The sequence below is a fragment of the Podarcis filfolensis genome (assembly GCF_964270895.1).
Source record: "Podarcis filfolensis genome assembly, chromosome: 6".
NCBI classification, from domain to species: Eukaryota; Metazoa; Chordata; class Lepidosauria; order Squamata; family Lacertidae; genus Podarcis; species Podarcis filfolensis.
Window position 1 is genome coordinate 22,953,187 of NC_139609.1, and position 20,543 is coordinate 22,973,729.

The following is a 20,543-nucleotide window of genomic DNA, read 5'->3' on the forward strand; positions in this document are numbered from 1 at the left end:
AATGGCTTTATATACCTATTAGGTCCATAAATTACCATATAGCATATATTCAACACAAAAAAACAGCAACAATTTGTTGTTGACAAAGGACAGCTGGACAAAGAAAGGGCCCATTACCTTCAGTAGCTTATTTAAGAGACATCATCAATAAGGGACAGCAGTGGGACACAGCGCTGGGATAAGGGACTGCCCCGCCAAATAAGGGACGCTTGACAGTTATGCCCAGTACACCCTTTGCTGCTGAATGTAGATCAAGTGTACTTTTGCGATGATGCCACAGAAGTGGGGCTCATTTCCTTGCATCTGATAGTTTTCATAACCTCTTCTTTTGTCCCAACAAGCAAAAAGATATATTCCTCTGAGCCTCCCATTTTTAGAATTGAAGAAGACAGCAGTTATTTCTCCACAATATACCGAAAGTGACATTTCCACTCCTAAGTTTTATAGCAGTACACATTTCTTTCTGATGGCAGTGATAATTTCTGTTTATGTTTTGCTGCTACATCTTACCTAACACTATTGTCTTTGATGTAGTAATGGAAATGATAAGATACATTTTTTTTTAAAAAAGAAAGAAGATAAAATACTATTATCAGGCAAGCACAAGGTAAGCACAATTAAAGCTGGAGCCTGGAAGTAGTGTTGTACTGATTCCTGTCTGCCAGTTTTCCAACATTTCCCCTCATAAAGGAACATTCTGTTTTTCTGCCTCATTCACAAGGAGCTCTAGAATTTATTTAGAATTTCTGAGGGTGCAGGATTCAGCTTAACTTTTGATGTGGCCAAGAGTTTATGGGCGTTTTTGTTTAATTCTCAATCATGAATGGTGAGATGGATGGATTCTGACCCGAACTGGCAACCCTATGAAGATGCTCTAACACATGGGTAGGCAAACTAAGGCCCGGGGGCCAGATCCGGCCCAATCACCTTCTAAATCCAGCCTGTGAATGGTCCAGGAATCAGCATGTTTTTACATGAGTAGAACGTGCCCTTTTATTTAAAATGCATCTCTGGCTTATTTGTGGGGCATAGGAATTCGTTCTTTTTTTATTGTTTTCAAAATACCCCCACAAGGTCTGAGGGACAGTGGACCGGCCCCCTGCTGAAAAAGTTTGCTGACCCCTGCTCTAACATCCAAGGTGTTGTGGCTTTAAGTTGTCACAACACTTTCCTATTGCTTCGGCAAGTGTGTTATCTCCATAGAGATTGTTACTGAAACAACAAGAAAATTAAGAAGAAAAGAAAAATAATTGTCATCTTACTTCTTACACAGGCACCCCTCCAAAATTTTCTTCTTTTTTTTTAAAAAAAGATATTTATTGAGATTTTCCATTTTATACAAATCAAAAAGAAAAAGAGAAAAAAGAAAAAAAGATTAAAAAGAAAAAATATTAAAAACACATAAATTTCATGTCATATTTTCCAATAACATATTTCCTTGACCTCCTCATACCTCCCCTTCTTGTATTCCAGTTCAAGTTATTTATCCAGCAAATCCTTATCTCATAGCATTACAGCTATAAACCTTATTTTCCATCCATCTTCTCAAATTATTGTAACTTATACTTTTACTTATGTACAAAAAAGAACTATTTTTTCATAATCTTTTGTATCATTACAGCTAATAACCCCTTAATTTCAATCCAACATCACTCAGTGTTCCTTCCCTCCAAAATTTTCTTGAATCAGAGAACTGCCTCCTTCTTATGCAAGTAGTGAGATTCTCACTGGCCTCACAATAATTCTCCCTCAGCAGAGGACATTTGCTCAGCTGAATTATCTGATGAAGTTACATACATCATACAAATAACATGCTTTATGTATGCCACCTTTCCATAATTGAAACCATGCTCAAGGCCTCAGATAACATGAAAAATACTTAATTAGAAACATAACAGAAGTAGTCGTGAACAATAAATTAAACAACAAAAAGTACACAACCAAACTGAACAATTTCCACCCTCCCAGGCCAGATGGGAAAGGCCTAAAAAACAGGAAGCAGGACTCACAGTCAAGAAGTTGTGTCCATTCTCTGGTCACCAGGTGTCGGAGAGATTGCTTTGATTTCTGGTTCCTTCTTGGAAGCCAAGGGATAGGCTTTGTATCGCCTGCAGCATATCCTGAAGTGACTGTGAAGCCTTTTCAACCAAAGATAGAATGGGGAAAAGTTAAAAAAACTGAATTTAGGGCCCCCTGACACTTCCAAAATAAAGATGAATTTGTTGTCATAAACATCTTGTGGGCAGGAGTAGGTCTCAACAAGAAAATCTTGCCAAAAGACCCTCCAAAACATGGAGATGGCCTTGCTGTAATTATAGCCACAAAGTAAAAAGGCAAGTCTAAAGCATTTAAACTGTCCCAGAGCACAATCATTTGGGGATAATCCAGCCATGACTGGAGGGTTCTTGATGGTTAATTATAGAACTGAATCCTATAACCCCTACCAATAAAATGTCTCCCTAACTAATGAAACACACTTTTCTTGCTTTCCTTCTCTCATCTTCCTCTCTCTCGTCTTACACTTCCCACAAATACTTGCACTTGCCAAAGTTCCCTGGTAAGTAACCCAACAGGGGGACGTGTCACAATGCCAGGCATGTCACTGTTACCATAGCAGTTTTGGTCAACAGTGCACATTGTTCTTCTTCATGCTAATTTTTATAGCTCTCACTAAATTAAAATTTTAAATTATGATTTAAACACATTCTAGAACATTTCATTTAAAGACTTCCAGTGCATTGTTTGTTATAAAAATGCGATGTAACAAAAAACACAATATTCTTAAGATGACAACAAAACTGAGAGGCAACAACAATACAAAATAATGAAGCAGGACAGAGGCCACACAATTCCTGTGCAATTTTTTTAAGTGTAACTTATTGTCAGAAGGAGGGATGCGGGTGGCGCTGTGGGTTAAACCACAGAGCCTAGGACTTGCTGATCAGAAGGTCGGCAGTTCGAATCCCCGCGACGGGGTGAGCTCCCGTTGCTCGGTCCCTGCTCCTGCCAACCTAGCAGTTTGAAAGCACGTCAAAGTGCAAGTAGATAAATAGGTACCGCTCCGGCAGGAAGGTAAACAGCGTTTCCGTGCACTGCTCTGGTTCACCAGAAGCAGCTTAGTCATGCTGGCCACATGACCCGGAAGCTGTACGCCGGCTCCCTCGGCCAATAAAGCGAGATGAGTGCCGCAACCCCAGAGTCGGTCACGACTGGACCTAATGGTCAGGGGTCCCTTTACCTTTACTATTGTCAGAAGGAGTTTTGTATATTTGTAATGAATGAGAGGGTAGATTTGAATTACCTAGGATAACTAAAACACAAAACTGGGCATGAGCCCGGGTTGGAAGTTAAAAACAAACCATGAACAGTAAAGAATTTCCAATACTTTGATTGCGCTTTGGAAACTGGATAGTTAGGCACACTGAAATCTCCAGGGACGGAGAATTTTTTAGAGGGAAATCTTTATCTATAGATGACCATAGGACGTTTGGAGGGGGTGGGAGGAATGGTGGGGTCGGGAAACTATTCCGTAAATCTATTCTTTGAGATACCAGGTCATACTAGATATAAAATGTCAAAAGTTTTCTCACTATCACACATTAAAAGAAAGTAATTTTAGCAGGCTCTGAAGAAACACCCGTCAGTAATAGCACTGCGGAGAAAATAGGAATGTGATGCAGTCAGGCTGCAGTAATAATACCCTTGATCTGAAGGATGCAGGTTTGCTAAGCACGCAGCCTTGTTTTTTAATATGGCTAAGTATCTTTGTGAAGGAGCACATTAGAAATATGGGAATGATAGAAAGCGCAAATGCTTTGTATTCTAGAACATATACATTATAATAAAGGGTTGCCTGAGTAATATAAAAACTAGTCAAGGTTGTGTGGATTGGAGCGGGGGGGGCGGGATATTATCAGATAGAAAGTTGGACTAGTAAAGGGTTGCCTGGATTGTAGGGAGAAGCAAATTTACACTCAACACATATTAAATAAGTGAAAAGGTCAACAGGTTGCACTGAGAACCCAGCATTTTAAAATGAAAATTGTCAACTTGATAAGAGTACACCAGACATGTAGCTAGACTAAGGGCACCTCAACAGTTTTACGTTGCAAATGGATCATTCATCTCTGGTTTTTCTCTGCGCACGATTCATACTCAGTCATCCACAAACTCTGTTTATTAGCTTTAGATTTTTCAGAGGTACTCCAGTAATTCCACATCCACATCACTGCACAGTTCTTGATGGAATGTTCCTGTCCTGTGTTTTCTGCCTCTCCCATCAATCACTACTCAACCACCCTCCACTCCTTTTCCCCCAATCTGGACCAAGCACACAGGTATTTCTATACCTCTGCAGGCACATCTTTTAAAATGTTTTCTTCTTCCCCCACAGGAAGGGATACAGGAGTTCAAGAGCATATGTTACCACTACCAGTGCCTAGTTATCATGTATCACAATGGGCAAACAGAGCTTTGTGCTTTTGGTGAGGCTTTTTGAAAACGCCGCCACCAGAAAGGCCTTGTGAAACATTGATATATAGGCTATTGTGCAAAAATGTATGGTTCCCCCCCCCCAACAACATGGAGCCATTTGTGCTCATCCTCAGCATATTCCTTTCAGTCCAGATCCTGCTATCCAGAAGGCTGGGTGTACTTACTTGATACACATTGAAAAACCTCTCCTTGCTTAGGTTATCCCTGCCTTTCCCCCCTTCGCATGCCCCAGGTGAATGATTCTCGTGATCTTGGTATATGACCACCCACAATGTCTTTGGTCAGGTGTGAATACTGTTAGAATTCTTGCTCCATGATTGCAGTCATGGGATTTTTGTCTATCACATGATGGTGTATGTTTTGACTCCACAGAGTGGGAAGTGACGGAGACAGAATGTTTGTGTTACTATGTTCCATGAAGTGGGGCCATTGTCCTTTGTTCTTTCTCTTTGCTGTCTGATGCTAGAGAGAGAGGGAGCCATGTTGCAGTGCTCTGTGTGTGTTTATATGTAAATAAAGTGGATTAGCCAAAATGCTGAGTTGCTGAGGTCTGTTACACAAGCTGCGCAAACTCTGTGGATCCCTAAGTGTGCCGATGTCTGTTGGAATCGGTCGCTGTAATGTTCGGGCTGAAGAAAGTTTTTGAAGCTCCCAAACGATCGACCAGGAGGGAGGGGACATGCCAGTCAGGCATGTGTCTCTGCCAGGGTCCTACTCGAGAGTAGGACGAGCTCCTGACAGATACAGCCCTCATAGCTAGGACCGCCTACACCAGTTTTCATCTGTTTTTAAAGAGACACACTGCAAGGTAATGCAGAATCAATCAGCGAAGATCTTTTGCTTTTCAAATGAAACCAGTTTCTCAAGAAGCACTTTTCGGGGGCAGAAAAAAATGCAATAGATTGAGCTTCTGTGTGGGTAACATAGGCTCCATTGGCTCTAGAATAAAATGCTATGTGTGCACAACCTTAGGTACACAAAAATTAAAATAAAGAGGTATTGTGAAAGCCTTTTGCATTTTTATTTCAGTCTGGATGGAATTTCATGGTAATTCTCCACATGCTTTGAGATCTTGAGAGAAAAGCTGCTCCAAACTGGCTTGTTGAAATCACCTCCCCCCCACAAAAAAAAGTGTTAATGAGCTTCCACACAGCAATGACTCCAGAGGTGTAAGAGTTTTATTTTTACTTAATAGATTTTCTGTAGTAAGAGGAAATCAGGATTTTAAAATTATTATTTAAATTAAGTGGGAGTAGGCATTTTGATGATCAGGACATCATGTGGCTGGTATGAAAGGCTTGCCTGCAAGAGCAGCACTGATTCCACAATAAACCTCCATCTGGAAGAACTCCTGTGGTTCACAGTGGATAGCTACCATCATACTTCTCTGTGTTAGCACCATGATGCTATGATGTGCAAATTTGTTTTGATTTTTACAATTCTCCATCTGTGAAAAGAGGAGGGCCGCTTTGGCATTGTTTGAACACTGGGCAGGTGCAGCACTGAGGTCCACGGGGTGTTCTGGATCAAAATGCTCTAGCAGCTGAAGAACAAGAGTTCTGAAGAAGGTTCCAAATAAGGGCTAAGGGGGGAGAAATTGGCTCCTCTCTTTCCCAGCGTCATCTGATGATTGTGGGTTGGAGAGTGGCATCAGCAATGCTCTAGGACATGCAGATATTGTAGCTTGTTCAAGTGTCAGGGGCTGGACTGAGAAGGAACCTTCCTGAGAACAGGAGGACAGTATAGATTTCGAACAGTGGTTTGCAGAAGGTCATAGTTCAGAAGCTGCAAAGGGGAGAAGCTGGGAAATATTGGGAGAGGAACAGCAGGAAGAAGAATCACCAGGAGAGAGACAGCTGACAGACTCAGTGTCTTTGGAAAGCATTCCTGACCCCCCCCTCCCAGGACCAGGCAGGCATTGAAAGTAGTAGAACAGAGAGCTCAGAAGCAGAAAGCTCAGATCAGCCAATGCAGGCATGACCTAGAATAGAAGAGACAGAGGGGATGGGACTTTACCCAGAGCAACGCCATTATTTAATAGAGACTCCATTCCTTCATCTCTGTGAATACTGAATAAACTACTTGGTAAGAACTCTTCTTGTTTATCTGCTTCTTGGCAGTCACCATGGGAGAGATCAGATTCTTTGAATCCTGACATCAAGAGGCAGATCCTGAGCTACTAAACATGCACTTCTCCACTGTTGAGCTAAATTGGCTGTTGTGTTGGCAGCATTCTGAGAGCTCAGGAACGATCTGGTTCCTGGTCTTCATATTCAAGACTAGCAGTGGCACATGTGGTTGGGCACAGCTGCAGAGCCACCCCCTCACTACTGGTGACACTGCTGCTTACCTGGGTCCATACCATTATTTGTGTTTGCACCCCATTACCAGTTGGAGTGCTGGATTGATGGTGGTGGTCCTATAGGTAGGTTAAAAAAAGAGGTAAAGGTAAAGGACCCCTGGACGGTTAAGTCCAGATAAAGGCGACTATGGGGTTGCAGCACTCATCTCGCTTCCAGGCCGAGCGAGACGGCGTTTGTCCACAGACAGCTTTCCGGGTCATGTGGCCAGCATGACTAAACCGCTTCTGGGGAAACGGAACACCGTGACGGAAACCAGAGTGCATGGAAACGCCGTTTACCTTCCTGCCACAGTGGTACCTATTTATCTACTAGCACTGGTGTGCTTTCAAACTGCTAGGTTGGCAGGAGCTGGAACAGAGCAATGGGAGATCACCCCATCACGTGGATTTGAACCGCCAACCTTCTGATCAGCAAGCCACTGAGCCACCTGCTCCCCCAGGTCCTATAGGTACATCCACACTGCTCAGGCTTCTCACCATCCAGGTAAGCAGCAATGGCATCAGGATTGGGAGAGCAGCTCTGTTCTACCACACATGCTGCTGTCATGTTATTGAACCCATGTTACTGAGAAATAGTACAGTGGTACCTTGGGTTAAGAACTTAATTCGTTCTGGAGGTCCGTTCTTAACCTGAAACTGTTCTTAACCTGAGGTACCACTTTAGCTAATGGGGCCTCCCACTGCCGCTGCCCAATTTCTGTTCTCATCCTGAAACAAAGTTCTTAACCTGAGGTACTATTTCTGGGTTAGCAGAGTCTGTAACCTGAAGCATCTGTAACCCAAGGTATCACTGTAGATGGTAACCAATGATGCCCCCTCTACTGAATGAAGGCACCCATCAGGGAAACTGGAAGAAGGGCCATTTTCAGGAACATATCCTCCCCGCTGCAGCTCACCAAGCCACCAATCTTTTCCACTATGTGTGTGTAGAGACAGAAATGCACATATTGAAATGAATAAGTGGTGTGATGAGTGCCGATGAGTCACACCGAAATACAAACTCCAACTCTTCCATTAGTGCAATGAATATTGTTACTGCCACACCAGACTCTTTACAGTCATGCTCTCTCGACAGCCGTAAAGATGACATGTGGGATCATTCCAGCTGATAAGTTCTTTCATTCAACAATCAAATGTGTATTGCATTCTCTGGGACATTATTGGCCATCAGTCCTTCAGCTATCAATTTCTACAGGGAATGATTGCTAATTGAAGAAGCAGAAATTCTATAGCATGGTGAGAAGCATACAGAACATCCAGAACATTAGCCTTTTCAAACGAATTTTCTTGCTTTAATGATGGCTGCTTGTGAATGTGAATCCTGTATGGATTACAGGAAAAGGCCTGTTATTTTGAATAGGAAGGAACATATCCCCTGGGTAGCTGCAGTGGAAGAATCTACTGTAGCTTTTACTTTGCAAAAGCAATACTGGGGAGAGAGAAGAGGAAAACATACACAAGAGTGCAATTAAAAAAAGCATTAGGCGAATTTCCATGCACCCAGAGAATATTCAGAAAATATTTGTCCACTAATTTTTAAAAAGGGGATTTTGTGGTGAATGTTTTAGGAACTTCAGTTTGAACAGGAAGCACATCTACAGCCTTTGCTAAGTCCAACAGGAAAAACACCCAGTGCCATAGATTTCCCACTAATACTGCTTTGAGTCTAAGGCTAAGATGAGGAAACTATGGCCTTCCAGATCTTTATAGACTCCAACTGCTATCATCCCCAGCCAGCATGGCCTGTGGTCAGAGAAGATGGGAGCTGTAGTCCAGTAACATCTGAAGGGCAACAGTTTATCCATCCTTTGCTTTCACTGCAGAAGACCTCTCCATGTGATATACCCCCATCTGAAACCCAGGTGGGCTTTTAAGATAGGCAACACGGCATTGGATGGACTAATGACTGGTTCTTGTGTTTTCCTATGAGGAAAAATATTCTGCAATATTTTTTTCCAAGTTGCTGATCTGATATTTCTAAGCTTGTAACTGTGAAAAGAATCCTGTTTACCTGAATTACATCGTAATGGGTATTGTGCAATGTGTTGTGACATATGAATTATAATGTACATTGCAATGTGTTTGACGAGGAACATTTTCTGTTGGGTTTGTTGAGAGGTAGTTTAACTGTTAATGTGGGGCAGAGGTGAGTTAGAATTCTCAGTATGCCAAAGAGAGACAGATAATATGCATATTTTGATTGGTGGATGCAGGTTTAGAATGCTCGGTTAGACAATGTGATTGGCTAGAGCTGGATTAGTGGGGCCAGAAGAAGTGATGCTGATTGGGTGCTGGTCATCAGAGGAGTGTTGGAGTTGGCTAGTTAATTGGAATGAATTAGAGTTGTTGGTTCTTGGTATCTGTGGAGTCAGCCAGAAGAAGATGACAGCAGAATACCAGAAGGAAGATTTCCAGGCCAGGACAGGAAGGCAAACTTGCACTGCAGTGGGCCAGCAAAGGGTTGGAACAAGGGGCTTCCAGCATAGTTCTCAGTTATAGTGTTGATGAACCTTAACTGAGACAGAGAGAATAAAAAGGGCAATTTGGTTAAAGGGTTTTAATTAACTGCTTCATTAAAGCTCCTTTACTATAATAGTATATGCAGATGTTGATGTGTTTTAGTCTTGTTTACTGTTAATATTAATTATGTTTTTTGCTGTTTTTATTGCCAATTTCAAAATATCTTTTAAACCACCTAAACAGTTTACTATCATCAAGCAGTATATAAATTTTGTTAAATAATAAACAAACACTTACATAGCTGACAGTGACAGTCACAAGTTGATGAAGTGCACACTCATTTAAGGATATATTGCTATTTTAAAGTAGCCAGATAAGCTTACACACTTAATTATCTTGTCATAAATAAATGTAAGCCATTGTTAGATATAATATATGTATCTGACTGACTTTGTACCACTTCTATACCCCACAGTTACCGGGATATTGGAAAGTTAGTGTTTTAAAAGGAAAAAGTGAGATTTAAAGATGGCCGTGACATGGGTTTAAGAAAAGCATTGGCGTGGAAGTTGGATTTTCTTATTATAGATACTGTAAGTAAATACCTCCCTTACCTTCACATTAGCACAATAAATATTTGATTGTATATTTCAGGCTACAGCGATACATTCACATAGCTGCAAAGCAAATACAACTCAGGATCTGGGAGGAATCAAGCTCTAGTGAGTAACTCTATAAAGAAGAGGTAGCCACTGAGAGGTATTGCTCTCTCAGTGTTGTTGAACTACAACTCCCACTGCCCCTGGCCATTAGCCATGCTGACTGGGGCTGATGGGAGTTGGAGTCCAACAACGTCTTGGGGACACCATGTTGACTATACCTGCTATAATATATTTACCAGAATATGTAACTGAAGTTATTATCTGTGCACCCTGATGGAGCTAGGGGGCAATATGAAATTATTATCCACAATCATAAGTAGGCCTTGTGTATACAAAATGGCTGCTTCACTGAGATTCTCAGCAGTGTGGTGCAAATATACTCCCAGTCAGAGCCTCTGAGTAGTACCAATCAGCTGTCTGAAAGAGAGTGCTGCATTTATTCCTTACCTGCTGCCCCCTGCCTGTTAAACAGCTGATGTCCTCAGTAGGTGCTCCAGGCAAGGCTTAGCTATGTAGCTTTGAACCAAGGCCATTGGCTGCAGAAGGAGTAAGACGCCCTATCAAGCAGTAAACCGATCATTTGAGAATGCACTGCGCTACCTTTTAATGCAATGAAGCACCATATAACTCTTTCAAAATCTGCTTTGTAGTTGATTCGAGTGCTTCACACACCCCTCCTCATTAAGGCTATCAGTGCGATTTTCTGGGTTTTCCATCAAAACTGCCGAATATGCTTTTAGAAGTATTTGCCTTTCAGAGCCTCACAGGCAAAAACTTCAAGGCGAACTTTAAAAAACCTGATCATAGCAGCAGATGAAGCGATGCAGAAAAGCCCTGGAGCAATCTGCAGGGTTTTGCTGTCAGCAACCTGAGAGAGTGTCAGCAGTGTCCGAGGGGACTTCTAACAAAGCTTTAGTCAAGTTCATGCAGGCTCAAATGGAGGAGCTCCCACTGTAGGAGAAAAGGTTTACTTAGGATAGATGAATTCCCTCGTCAGATCCGGAGTTGAAATGTCAGGTCCAACTAGGTTCCATCTGCAGGCTTTTTTATTCTGCCTTAATCATTAGGAGCACACAAAGCACAACAAGCTGGCTTGCAGGGCTTCCAAGTGTCTAAAGGGCAAATATGAGCAATGCAAAAAAGAAAAAGAGAGAAATCCCCCAAGGGAAATAATTTAAAATGTATTTGCTTTGTAGTTGGCTTAGGCTGCTGTACCATGCATGCATTGGATGGAACAGACATTAAGGAGATTGTGAGGCCGCTGCTGAAAGTATCTCCCTCCTCCCCCAGTAATATCTACCGTAATAGAGGGAAATATTGGATACTGTTGCACATGGTAGCCAATGGAGTGGAACTGAGTCAGATTACTTGATACTGGAGGGGCTGGGAGGGAAGAGGAGAAGATATGAAGCTGCTGCTTTTGGTGCAAACCAGTGTTTCCCAGACTTGGGTCTCCAGCTGTTTTTGGACTACAATTCCCATCATCCCTGACCACTGGTCTTGCTTAAGTAGGGATGATGGGAGTTGTAGTAAAAAAAAACAGCTGGAGACCCAAGTTTGGGAAACACTGGTGTTTGACCAAAACACCTTGTTTCAGCCTTACTTGGAAGAGGGTTTTAATGAAACAAATGCTCTCTCTCCCCTCCCACAATTGCAGATTTCACTATTGGCTAAGCCATGTTACGTTTGAGGTCTTTAATCCCCAACGAACCTGTGCTAATTCTCATGATGAAAAAATGTTTCCAGCAAGCACTGTTGCCTTGTCAACAGTAAACGTTCTAAGTAATTGGAACTTTTTGTTTATTGATTTTATTCAGTACATTCAAGGACATAAGATGAGCCCTGCCAGAGCATACCCACGGCCCATAAGATTTAGCATTCGAACCTTGCAATAGCCAAGCAGATGCCTATCAGTAGTTCAACAGCAGAAATGAATTCAACAGCACCCTTCGTGCTTGAAATCCCCAGGAATTGGTATTCAGAGGCATGTGGATGTTGGAGGTAATACAGTGGTACCTCCGGTTAAGTACTTAATTCGTTCTGGAGGTCCGTTCTTAACCTGAAACTGTTCTTAACCTGAAGCACCACTTTAGCTAATGGGGCCTCCTGCTGCTTCTGCGCCGCCAGAGCACGATTTCTGTTCTCATCCTGAAACAAAGTTCTTAACCCGAGGTACTATTTCTGGATTAGCGGAGTCTGTAACCTGAAGCGTATGTAACCTGAAGCGTATGTAACCCGAGGTACCACTGTACAGCCATCATGACTGTAAGCCATTGTTAGCCTTTTCCTCTTAATTTGTCTAATTCCCTCCGAAAGCCATTCAGTTTGGTGGTCATCTTTACATCTTGTGGGAATGAATTTTATAGTTCAGCTATAAAATTGAAGAAGCACTTTCTTTTGCCCTTCCTGAAACTTCCAACATTCAGATTCATTGGATAAGTCCAGATTCTAGTATTTTGAGAGGGAGGAACGCATTTATTTATCCACTTTCGGAGTTACTTTATACGGCTCTACTTTCATCCTCTTCCTTGCCTTTTTAGAAACTGAAACACCCTATACATCTGAATTAGAAATCCTCAAATGTTTCTGGCCAGTCTTTGTAGGAAAGGTTCTCCAGACACATAATACTGTTGATTGCCCATTTCAGTCAATTCCATCCTCCCCATGTATATGGTGTGTCTTGAGCATGTGCGGCAAGCCCTACAATCAGTTTTAAGAAGGGCATTGCAATGCTGAGGTCTGGGCTAAGGATGGATAAATCTGTCCATTTTTGGCTTCCCTCCATTTCTCACTTTTCTAGTCTTCTGTTTGTTCCATTTTTAGATCATGTAGTAGAATTGTTTGATGACTTTCAAAGTCTCCGTAAAAATTCACATACATGTTTGTTTGCATTTCTCCAAACATGCATTTTCACAAACAATTTCCCCTAATATAATGGATTTGTGTACATTATTTTCACTATGCATATTTTGTGCACACTGTCTCCTAACATATACTTTTCCTACACTTTTTTTTTGTCGGCGAACTACATTGCAAAATTCATGCAAAGTTCAAATTTCAAATAGTACCTGAATTTTCAGTTTGCATACTCATTAAAAAACTACCGTATTTTTCGCTCGATAACACGCACCTGACCATAACACGCACATAGTTTTTAGAGGAGGAAAACAAGAAAAAAAAATTCTGAATGAAACAGTGGATGTATCATTTTTGTGCTTCATGCTGCGGCCACAGACATGTGATTTGATGGTGAGTTTGGGGTAGCCCAATGCAAAGATCCTGAGGATCCATGTGGATCCATGCTTTGTAACCACGTTTTTGCACCATTGCAGCCCCAGGCAACAGTGGGTGCGTGATTTTTTTGGTGCAGGCTGTAGCCATGGACATGCTATGTGATCTGATGGTGAATTTGGGGTGACCCAATGCAAAGATCCTGAGGATCCATGCTTTGTAACCACGTTTTTGTACCATTGCAGCCCCAGGCAACAGTGGGTGCGTGATTTTTTTGGTGCAGGCTGTAGCCATGGACATGCTATGTGATCTGATGGTGAATTTGGGGTGACTCAATGCAAAGATCCTGAGGATCCATGTGGATCCGTGATTGGAACCACGTTTTAAGTAGGGAGGGAAGGAAAAACATAGAAGCGACAAGGAGAGGGGTGTGCAGAGAAGCATCTGGCTAAGAATGCAGGAGAGGGGTTTTACCGGAGGGAGGAAAGGAAGGCAAAAGTCCCCCCCCCCACAAGCCAACCAGCTCTCTCTCTCTCCCCCCCCCCCAACCTGCATGTTGCCTTCGAGTCCCAGACGCTTAGAAGGAAGGACGCTCTGCTTGCCTGGAGGGGAGGGGTTTTTTCTGCTCTTTGTTCCGTTTGAGCAAACACAGTAAGGAAACAGAAGCAGGTGGGCAGTAAGACCCTGAGGCAGAATGCAGGAAAGCAGCAGCTTCCTCCTTTCCTCCCTTCTCCGGACGATTTGATATTTGCCTGATTTTTGCCTTCACTCGCGCTTGTCAGCTCCAGGGACCACACATTCGCTCAATAACACGCACAGACATTTCCCCTTACTTTTTAGGAGAAAAAATCTGCGTGTAATAGAGGGAAAAATACGGTAAGTATGTCTGCATTAAAGTGAAGTAAGCAAATCTCTCCCTCATCCTTACTCTGAGCTTTGCCCAATCATCTGCTTTTTACTAATGCAAACGTTCGTTCTACTACAGGCTTATAAATACCACTTACACAGTTTTATTTTTTATTTTTGTTGTTGCAGGTAAGTGCTTCATTCTTGAAGAAGTCACAGCATCAAAAGAAAAACCCACATTATTAGCATTATTAACTATGGCAATTATCAGAATTCAGCCAATTAAGGTTCATGCACTTTCCTGGGGTAAATGAGCCTCGCCATGTGGTAGATAGCATGCTCACAAAACGTCTATAATTGTCTTTTGAGATTTCAGTGCATATTGTCCATTAGAAGGTGCTTTCAGTGTTTGTTTGTTTTTAGTATTGAAGGTCAGGCCAAGGGCTGCCAATGGGATCAATAGGTTGCTTGCTTGTTTAACTTCACTCCAAAATTTGCATTTGTTGCTGACAGACAGCCCTTCCTTACATGATCAGAAAACCAAGGAGAATCTCACTTCATAGTGAACTGAGCACAGCTGAGGTTTCTAGAGAAAATGCAGAATTGTTTTGGAAGAGAATTTCAACATAATAACACAAGAGATGGAAAATTGTTGTCATGCATGTAATTTAAACAAGTTGGCAAAAGGAGCAGGGGCTCACTTAATGCTTTCTTAGATTTAAATCTGCTGTCCTGAACAATTTTAAACAATGTAAATCAATGGCTTGTGATCCAAGTAAACTCTTTTAACAAAGGATTCCATTAACACTGTTCCCACTGAAAGAACATGGCACCACTAAATCAGTTCATAAGTATCAATGCCAATAAGTAATATTTTGTTTCAGCACATCCCATTTTTAATTAGTGTATTTTAATAAATGTATGCCATTTTCCAGAGCAGGTACTGAAGCTCTGGAAGAATGTCAAAAAGCATTGAAGAAAGCCTCCTCAGGGCCTGTTTCTGCAAGAGTTTCCTGTCCTCCCACCCACAGGGGGAGCTGCCATCAACTGTCCTGTGGGATGGATTCCAGCAGAAAATGGGAGGCAAGAAGAGACCACCTCAAAGTCTGCACTACTGGGACTATCCCTTCCCCACCAGAGGGTTATTATTCCACCAACTGCCTTGTGTAAAGGATCCTGGTGGCTTTATTTATTTGGGAAGAGTTTAGAAAATGTGGTTTAGTGTTTCTTGTAAGGTACCATGGAGCTATTTGTATCCTGAAAGGCAGGTTAAAAAGAAGTTTAAGGAATAAATAATAAAATAAGCACGGTCCTGAAACTGCTCACAGTTTTTCACAAATGCTTTTGGCAACACCGATACCTCAGTGCCTTCAAGTTATTAAAATACACTCGTAAAAATATTGATACTCACGAACTGATCTACGGCAATTTAGTGGTGCTATGCTCCTTCTTTTTGACAATTTCCCAGCATTTCACATCTATTCAGGTGCAGAGGTCCCTTCCTGAATTAGCCAATTCATCTTACTGCTGTATGTAGGTTATATATTTTGTCCGATTTTAGCAGCAACCCTTATAAGCATGTATGGTGGAATGAAATGAATTATTTTAAATGATAAACATTATTTTAAAGGTATAAAAATGAGGTTCCATTTTTATAGGTTCTGAAGCAGGGGACTTTTTTCCAGTTTGAAAGCTGCATTCCCTCGTGGGGAACCAACCAGGGCCACAGGGCAATGTTGGATCAGGCCACAGGCAAAAGTGGGTGGAATAACTACAGACCCTCCAAGTGTCCCTGTTTTCCAAGGACATCCCTGGATTTACAGAAGCCACCCCTGTTTCTGATTTGATCCCGGAATGTTCGACTTTTCCTTAGGCCGTCCCTATTTTCACCGGATAAATGTTGGAGGGTATGGAGTTATGCTACCCCTGATCCAAGAAGATAATTAACTATACAGTCTTTAGAAGACATCTGAAGGCTACCCTGTATAGGAAAGGTTTTTTATGTTTAACCTTTTTAATGTTTTTATATAGGTTGGAAGCTACCCAGAGTCAGATGGGCAGGGTATAAATTATAAAATGGTGATGATGGAATAGGATGTCTCTATTTTCATTGAAGAAATGTTGGAGGGTATGCATTTGCTATGATTCTTACCTTGGCACATTCCAATCACAGACAAATCTTTGTGTGTGAAAGAGATGGTACAGTACCATCACCTCTCTCTTTTTCTGATGGCCATTTTGTGCTGGCACCCATGGCAGTTTTAGCACATTATGAATCCTGGCACCTCATCTTCTTACCATTTGTTTATCTCATACACCCCATACACGCAAACATCTCTCTATCTTTCAGGTCACTTTTCATCAAGCAACAGCACTCAAGGAGAGCATGGACAAATGTGGCCTGGAGAGGCCTAGTACAGCCTGGGAAGGGAGTGAGGTTTAGTGAGGGACCTGAGGGACGAACTGGGAGGTCTGAAGATCCACATTTCACCACGGGAGCTGAGGATCACCACCCATGTCAGTACACTGTACAACGAAATTACTTCTAGGGAAAATGTCTTGTAATAATATTGGTAGATAGTTCCACGCAGAAGGCATTTGAAAACTCATAATATGCACGTTCCATTTCTAATTTTGCTCGCCTTTTATTGTGTGTTCTATAGAATAGTTTTGAAATGTTCTAATTATGTGTTGAATATGTATATAATGGAAATGGGCTAATCAGAAGGCATGTTGGTTCCCACAATTTTATAAGGAAGGAATTCAAAATGGAGCCACAGATGTGCTAAAGGCTTAGCAGCGCTGATAATAATAAAAACCCATATTTATTCTTTGCAGAGACTTTGTGCTTAATTGCACTGACATGAGTTCATTAGAAATGATGTTTTAAATATTTCAACAGTTATGTAAATCTGAATGTTTATGATTTAACCTTGTCTCCTCAGAATTGTTCTTGACTTACTTTATCATTTATTAATTTTTTTGAAGTTAATCAAAAGCCAAAAAAGAATAAAGTGGATATTATGGGCATGAATGACCTGAACATGAATATTAGATTAGGGTATAACCCACCCGCTCTGATTTATGAGGCTATGATCCTAAGCATGTGAAGCTACTGAAAAATAACCATGTATTCATCACTCCCTTTAGTGGTGAACTCAGGTGGAGAGAGGAAGGGTGGAAATGGTGCCAGCAAAAAGCAAGGGAAAGGAATCAGCATGCCTGGGGGATCACCAAGGTTTGCAAAAGTACTGTCATAGGATTGAGGGGCTGATTTGTATGATGCCTATAGCTTCTAGCCAAGCCTGTGATTTAGTATCTGTAAAATTGTAGTGTGCAGTAAAAGGAGCTGCTGAAATAGTCAGATCACTTTCTTTGTTAAATTAATGGACCCAGCTGGGCCTGTTAAGCACCCTATTTACATGTCTAAAAGGTTGGCCGATGTCAGGGGGTGGGCAGAGGAGGAATGGTGGAGACTGCCTCCCCATCCTGACCCTTCCAGGGAGGAGGAAGAGGAAGGCAGTATAGATTTACAACAGGGCTTTGAGGGAGGTCGCAGCTCAGAGGCAGATGAGGGGGAAAGCTGGGAAATCATGGAAGAGCCAGAGCGACACCTGACTGATACATTGTCATTAGAAAGCATTCCGGACCCTCCATCTCCCAGAACCTGGTGAGCATTAAAAGTAGGAGAGCAAAGAGCTTGAAGACAGAGGGCACGTAGCAGCACCCGTAGAGGAGACAAATGAGGAAGTGGGAGAGGCGGGGGGTGGGATTCACTTGGGACAACACCATTACCCAAGAGGCTGAGTTCTATAGCCTCCCTCTGTAAATATTGAAATAAAAAAAGGACTGTAAGAAACTTTTGTCTTTTTAATTTCCTGGGCAACCAGATGGAAGCCTCTGACAGCATCCTGACAACCAACTGGTTGGTGGCTGGTGAGAACAACTGGCTGGTGTCCACATTATCTTGTAGGTAGGTAGAGCTAGTCTTGGTTTTTAGTATGGGATGAAGCTGGAAGGGGACACCGAGGCTTGAATCCAAAGCAATTGAAGGACCACCCCATCAGAAACCTAATGGGAAGCAAAAGCTGTTGGAGTGTTAATGCTGTGAGCCCTTCCATCCTGTGCCGTGGTTGAACATATGTGTGCATAAAGCCCTATATCCAAAAGACACCACAGTCTCCAATGACCTTCATTCCAAGAAAAGTGAACCCTGGGTAAGCGCTGGTACCCCTAGAGTCTCTTATGGCTTGGAGGTTGGGGTGCATACGACACTACATTAAAAAACAACACACACCTTAAAAATAAAAATAAAGAACAGCCCAATGAGGATAGAAAAAATGGAAAACTCTTGGCTATATCCAATGTTGCAGCTCCATTCACTCAGCAGACTTCTATGTGTACAACTTCCTTTCCCCTTCCTTCTCTCCTTTCCCCTCTAGCCCCCTACTGCACCCTCAAAACTAAGCCCTGGGGGACCCTCTAGAGAAGATTTTTGGGGTGTGAGGGGAGAAGAAGTCCCATTACACAAATAGAATTCTGCTTTTGCAGTGTTGGATACAACCCTTTGTGTTTGTGCTCCTTTTAAAGGGATCTTGAGAATCTTTCGGGACTTGACATCTTTCCGCAGGGCCTGCAAGACAGAGCTGTTCCACCAGGCCTTTGGTCAGGGCACAGCCTGACTCCCTCCTTTGGCAATCTTCACAGAACTTTAGACTAATGGTTGCCATGAATTTGAGATGAATTAATTTTATAATGAAATGATTTTAGAATGTTGTACTATTTTATTGTTGTTAGCCGCCCTGAGCCTGGCTTCGGCTGGGGAGGGCGGGATATAAATAAAATTTATTATTATTATTATTATTATTATGCTGGATAAGAGATCCCTCAGGTGTTCCCTGTACCACTCCCGGTAACATTTGTAAACTTCCTTTTTTTTTAATTAAATATTTATTGGTATTTTCAAAAAACACACAACAAACAAAAACAAAAGAATAAACAAAATAAAAACAACACAAAAAAGCATATTCAAAACTAAACAGAAAAGTAGAAAAAACACATACAGTTTCTGATACTTATTTTCCTCAACCTTGTTTCTCAGACCTCCTCACACCTCCCCTTCTTGTATTCCAATTTAAATTGTCAATTCAGCAAGTCCTTAACTTATTTCTTCACCTTAACTTAAACATTTATTCTAACATACTGTTATTTTACTTTACTTCTTTTTTCCATTTCCTCCATTTATTTTTAACAGCCTTATTTTCACTTAATTTAAAAAAAAGAAAAAAAAAACCAATTTCACCTTATTAAAATTACACATCAATACTTATACCTCATTAATTTATTCTTAAACCTTTTTCCTAAGGTCGACCAAAATTTCCCTTCCACGGTTTACCCAATTTCCTTACCACTAACAAAATATAAAACAAACAAAGCAATGCAAATTATCCTTATGTACCCTTTGGATTCCCAACCTCCACCCACCCTTCTCCCGGTTCCAGTCCCCAACCAATATCCATCAGTCTTTATATTATTTATTTAGCCTGGAGATCTCAGGTCCGAGGCCCTTATGTCTCTCTCAGTTCCTTTCTGCCGGTCTCTTTGATAGACCTTGATGTTAAGCCCCAGGTCTCGGAGGGGCTCCGGCCCAACAGAATCGGTGTTGCTTCTAGCCAGTCCTCCATACTTAAAAGCAAAAGCAAAGCCTATGGGGTATTCCAACTCTTGTTTCAAATTTCTTTCAAATCCAAATGTCCCCACAGCTCCAGCTTCCACCTTCAACAAATTTATAATCCTCAGGTCTTCAGATCTCCTCAAAAGAGGATCTCTCCATTTTCCAAATTCCCAATCAAACCAGGCTTTCCGCATCCAGTTTTTATTGTCCTTTTTTATCATCATGTCAGGCCTCATATTGTAGCTCTCCTTTGACTCCTGCAAACCTCCATCTCCTCCTTCGTTTTCTTCAATAGGAACATATTGCTCCATCGTGTCTACGCTTTCGGTTTCATTTATTTGTTCAGTTGAATAGGCTTCCTGATTCAAATCCTTATCAGACTCCAAGCTGTTGTTTACTGTCCAGTGTAATAGCGATACCTCTGTAGACAAAGCATCGTACTCATCTTGTAAGTTTCCCAAGAGAACCAGTGCTCTGTCCAATTCTGCTTGGAATTTAGACACTCCAGCCATTTTTGTAATGTAGTATCCTTGTTACCCCTCTAGGGGGATTTAATTCCTTGATCTTCCTTTCAGCTCAAAAACCAAAAGTCCAGTTATTTTGTATCAACCTTATTTTCAACAAGTTATCCCGAATAAACCAGCAAAAACAGCAGAAACAATGTTCTCTTTTTCCAGCTGACAACTAGCTGACTAGCAGCTCACTTGACAGCTGTCAAAATCTTCCATGCAACAGGCTTTCTCATCGGACGTTCCCGGGTCTAGGGGGGGGGTGTAGTTTCAGCTCCCAAAATTCTTTTTATCCTCCAGAATAA

At 41.7% G+C, this 20,543-nt stretch overlaps 1 protein-coding gene and 1 long non-coding RNA gene across 3 annotated transcripts in view; one reads left to right on the forward strand and one right to left on the reverse strand.

Annotated features, from left to right (window-relative positions):
* LOC310765495 (uncharacterized protein) overlaps positions 1-20,543 on the reverse strand; it is a 69,319-nt gene that overhangs the window by 32,909 nt on the left and 15,867 nt on the right. Inside the window, exons 1-2 of one of the 2 annotated variants that reach the window (XR_014549606.1) lie at positions 2,478-2,552; positions 2,010-2,138 (exon numbers count right to left, since the gene is read on the reverse strand). Coding sequence is in view for 1 of the 2 variants with exons in the window: in XM_083620525.1 (XP_083476651.1) it covers positions 1,172-1,212; positions 2,010-2,138 (170 nt within the window). In the remaining variant the exon portion in view is untranslated. Of the gene's footprint in view, positions 1-1,132; positions 1,213-2,009; positions 2,139-2,477; positions 2,553-20,543 lie in introns of those variants that run through there. The other variant, XM_083620525.1, reaches the window with a different exon arrangement.
* Positions 9,981-16,888, forward strand: LOC310765503. The gene is made up of 2 exons (XR_014549618.1): positions 9,981-10,038; positions 16,406-16,888. It is a non-coding gene; the product is annotated as an uncharacterized lncRNA (long non-coding RNA).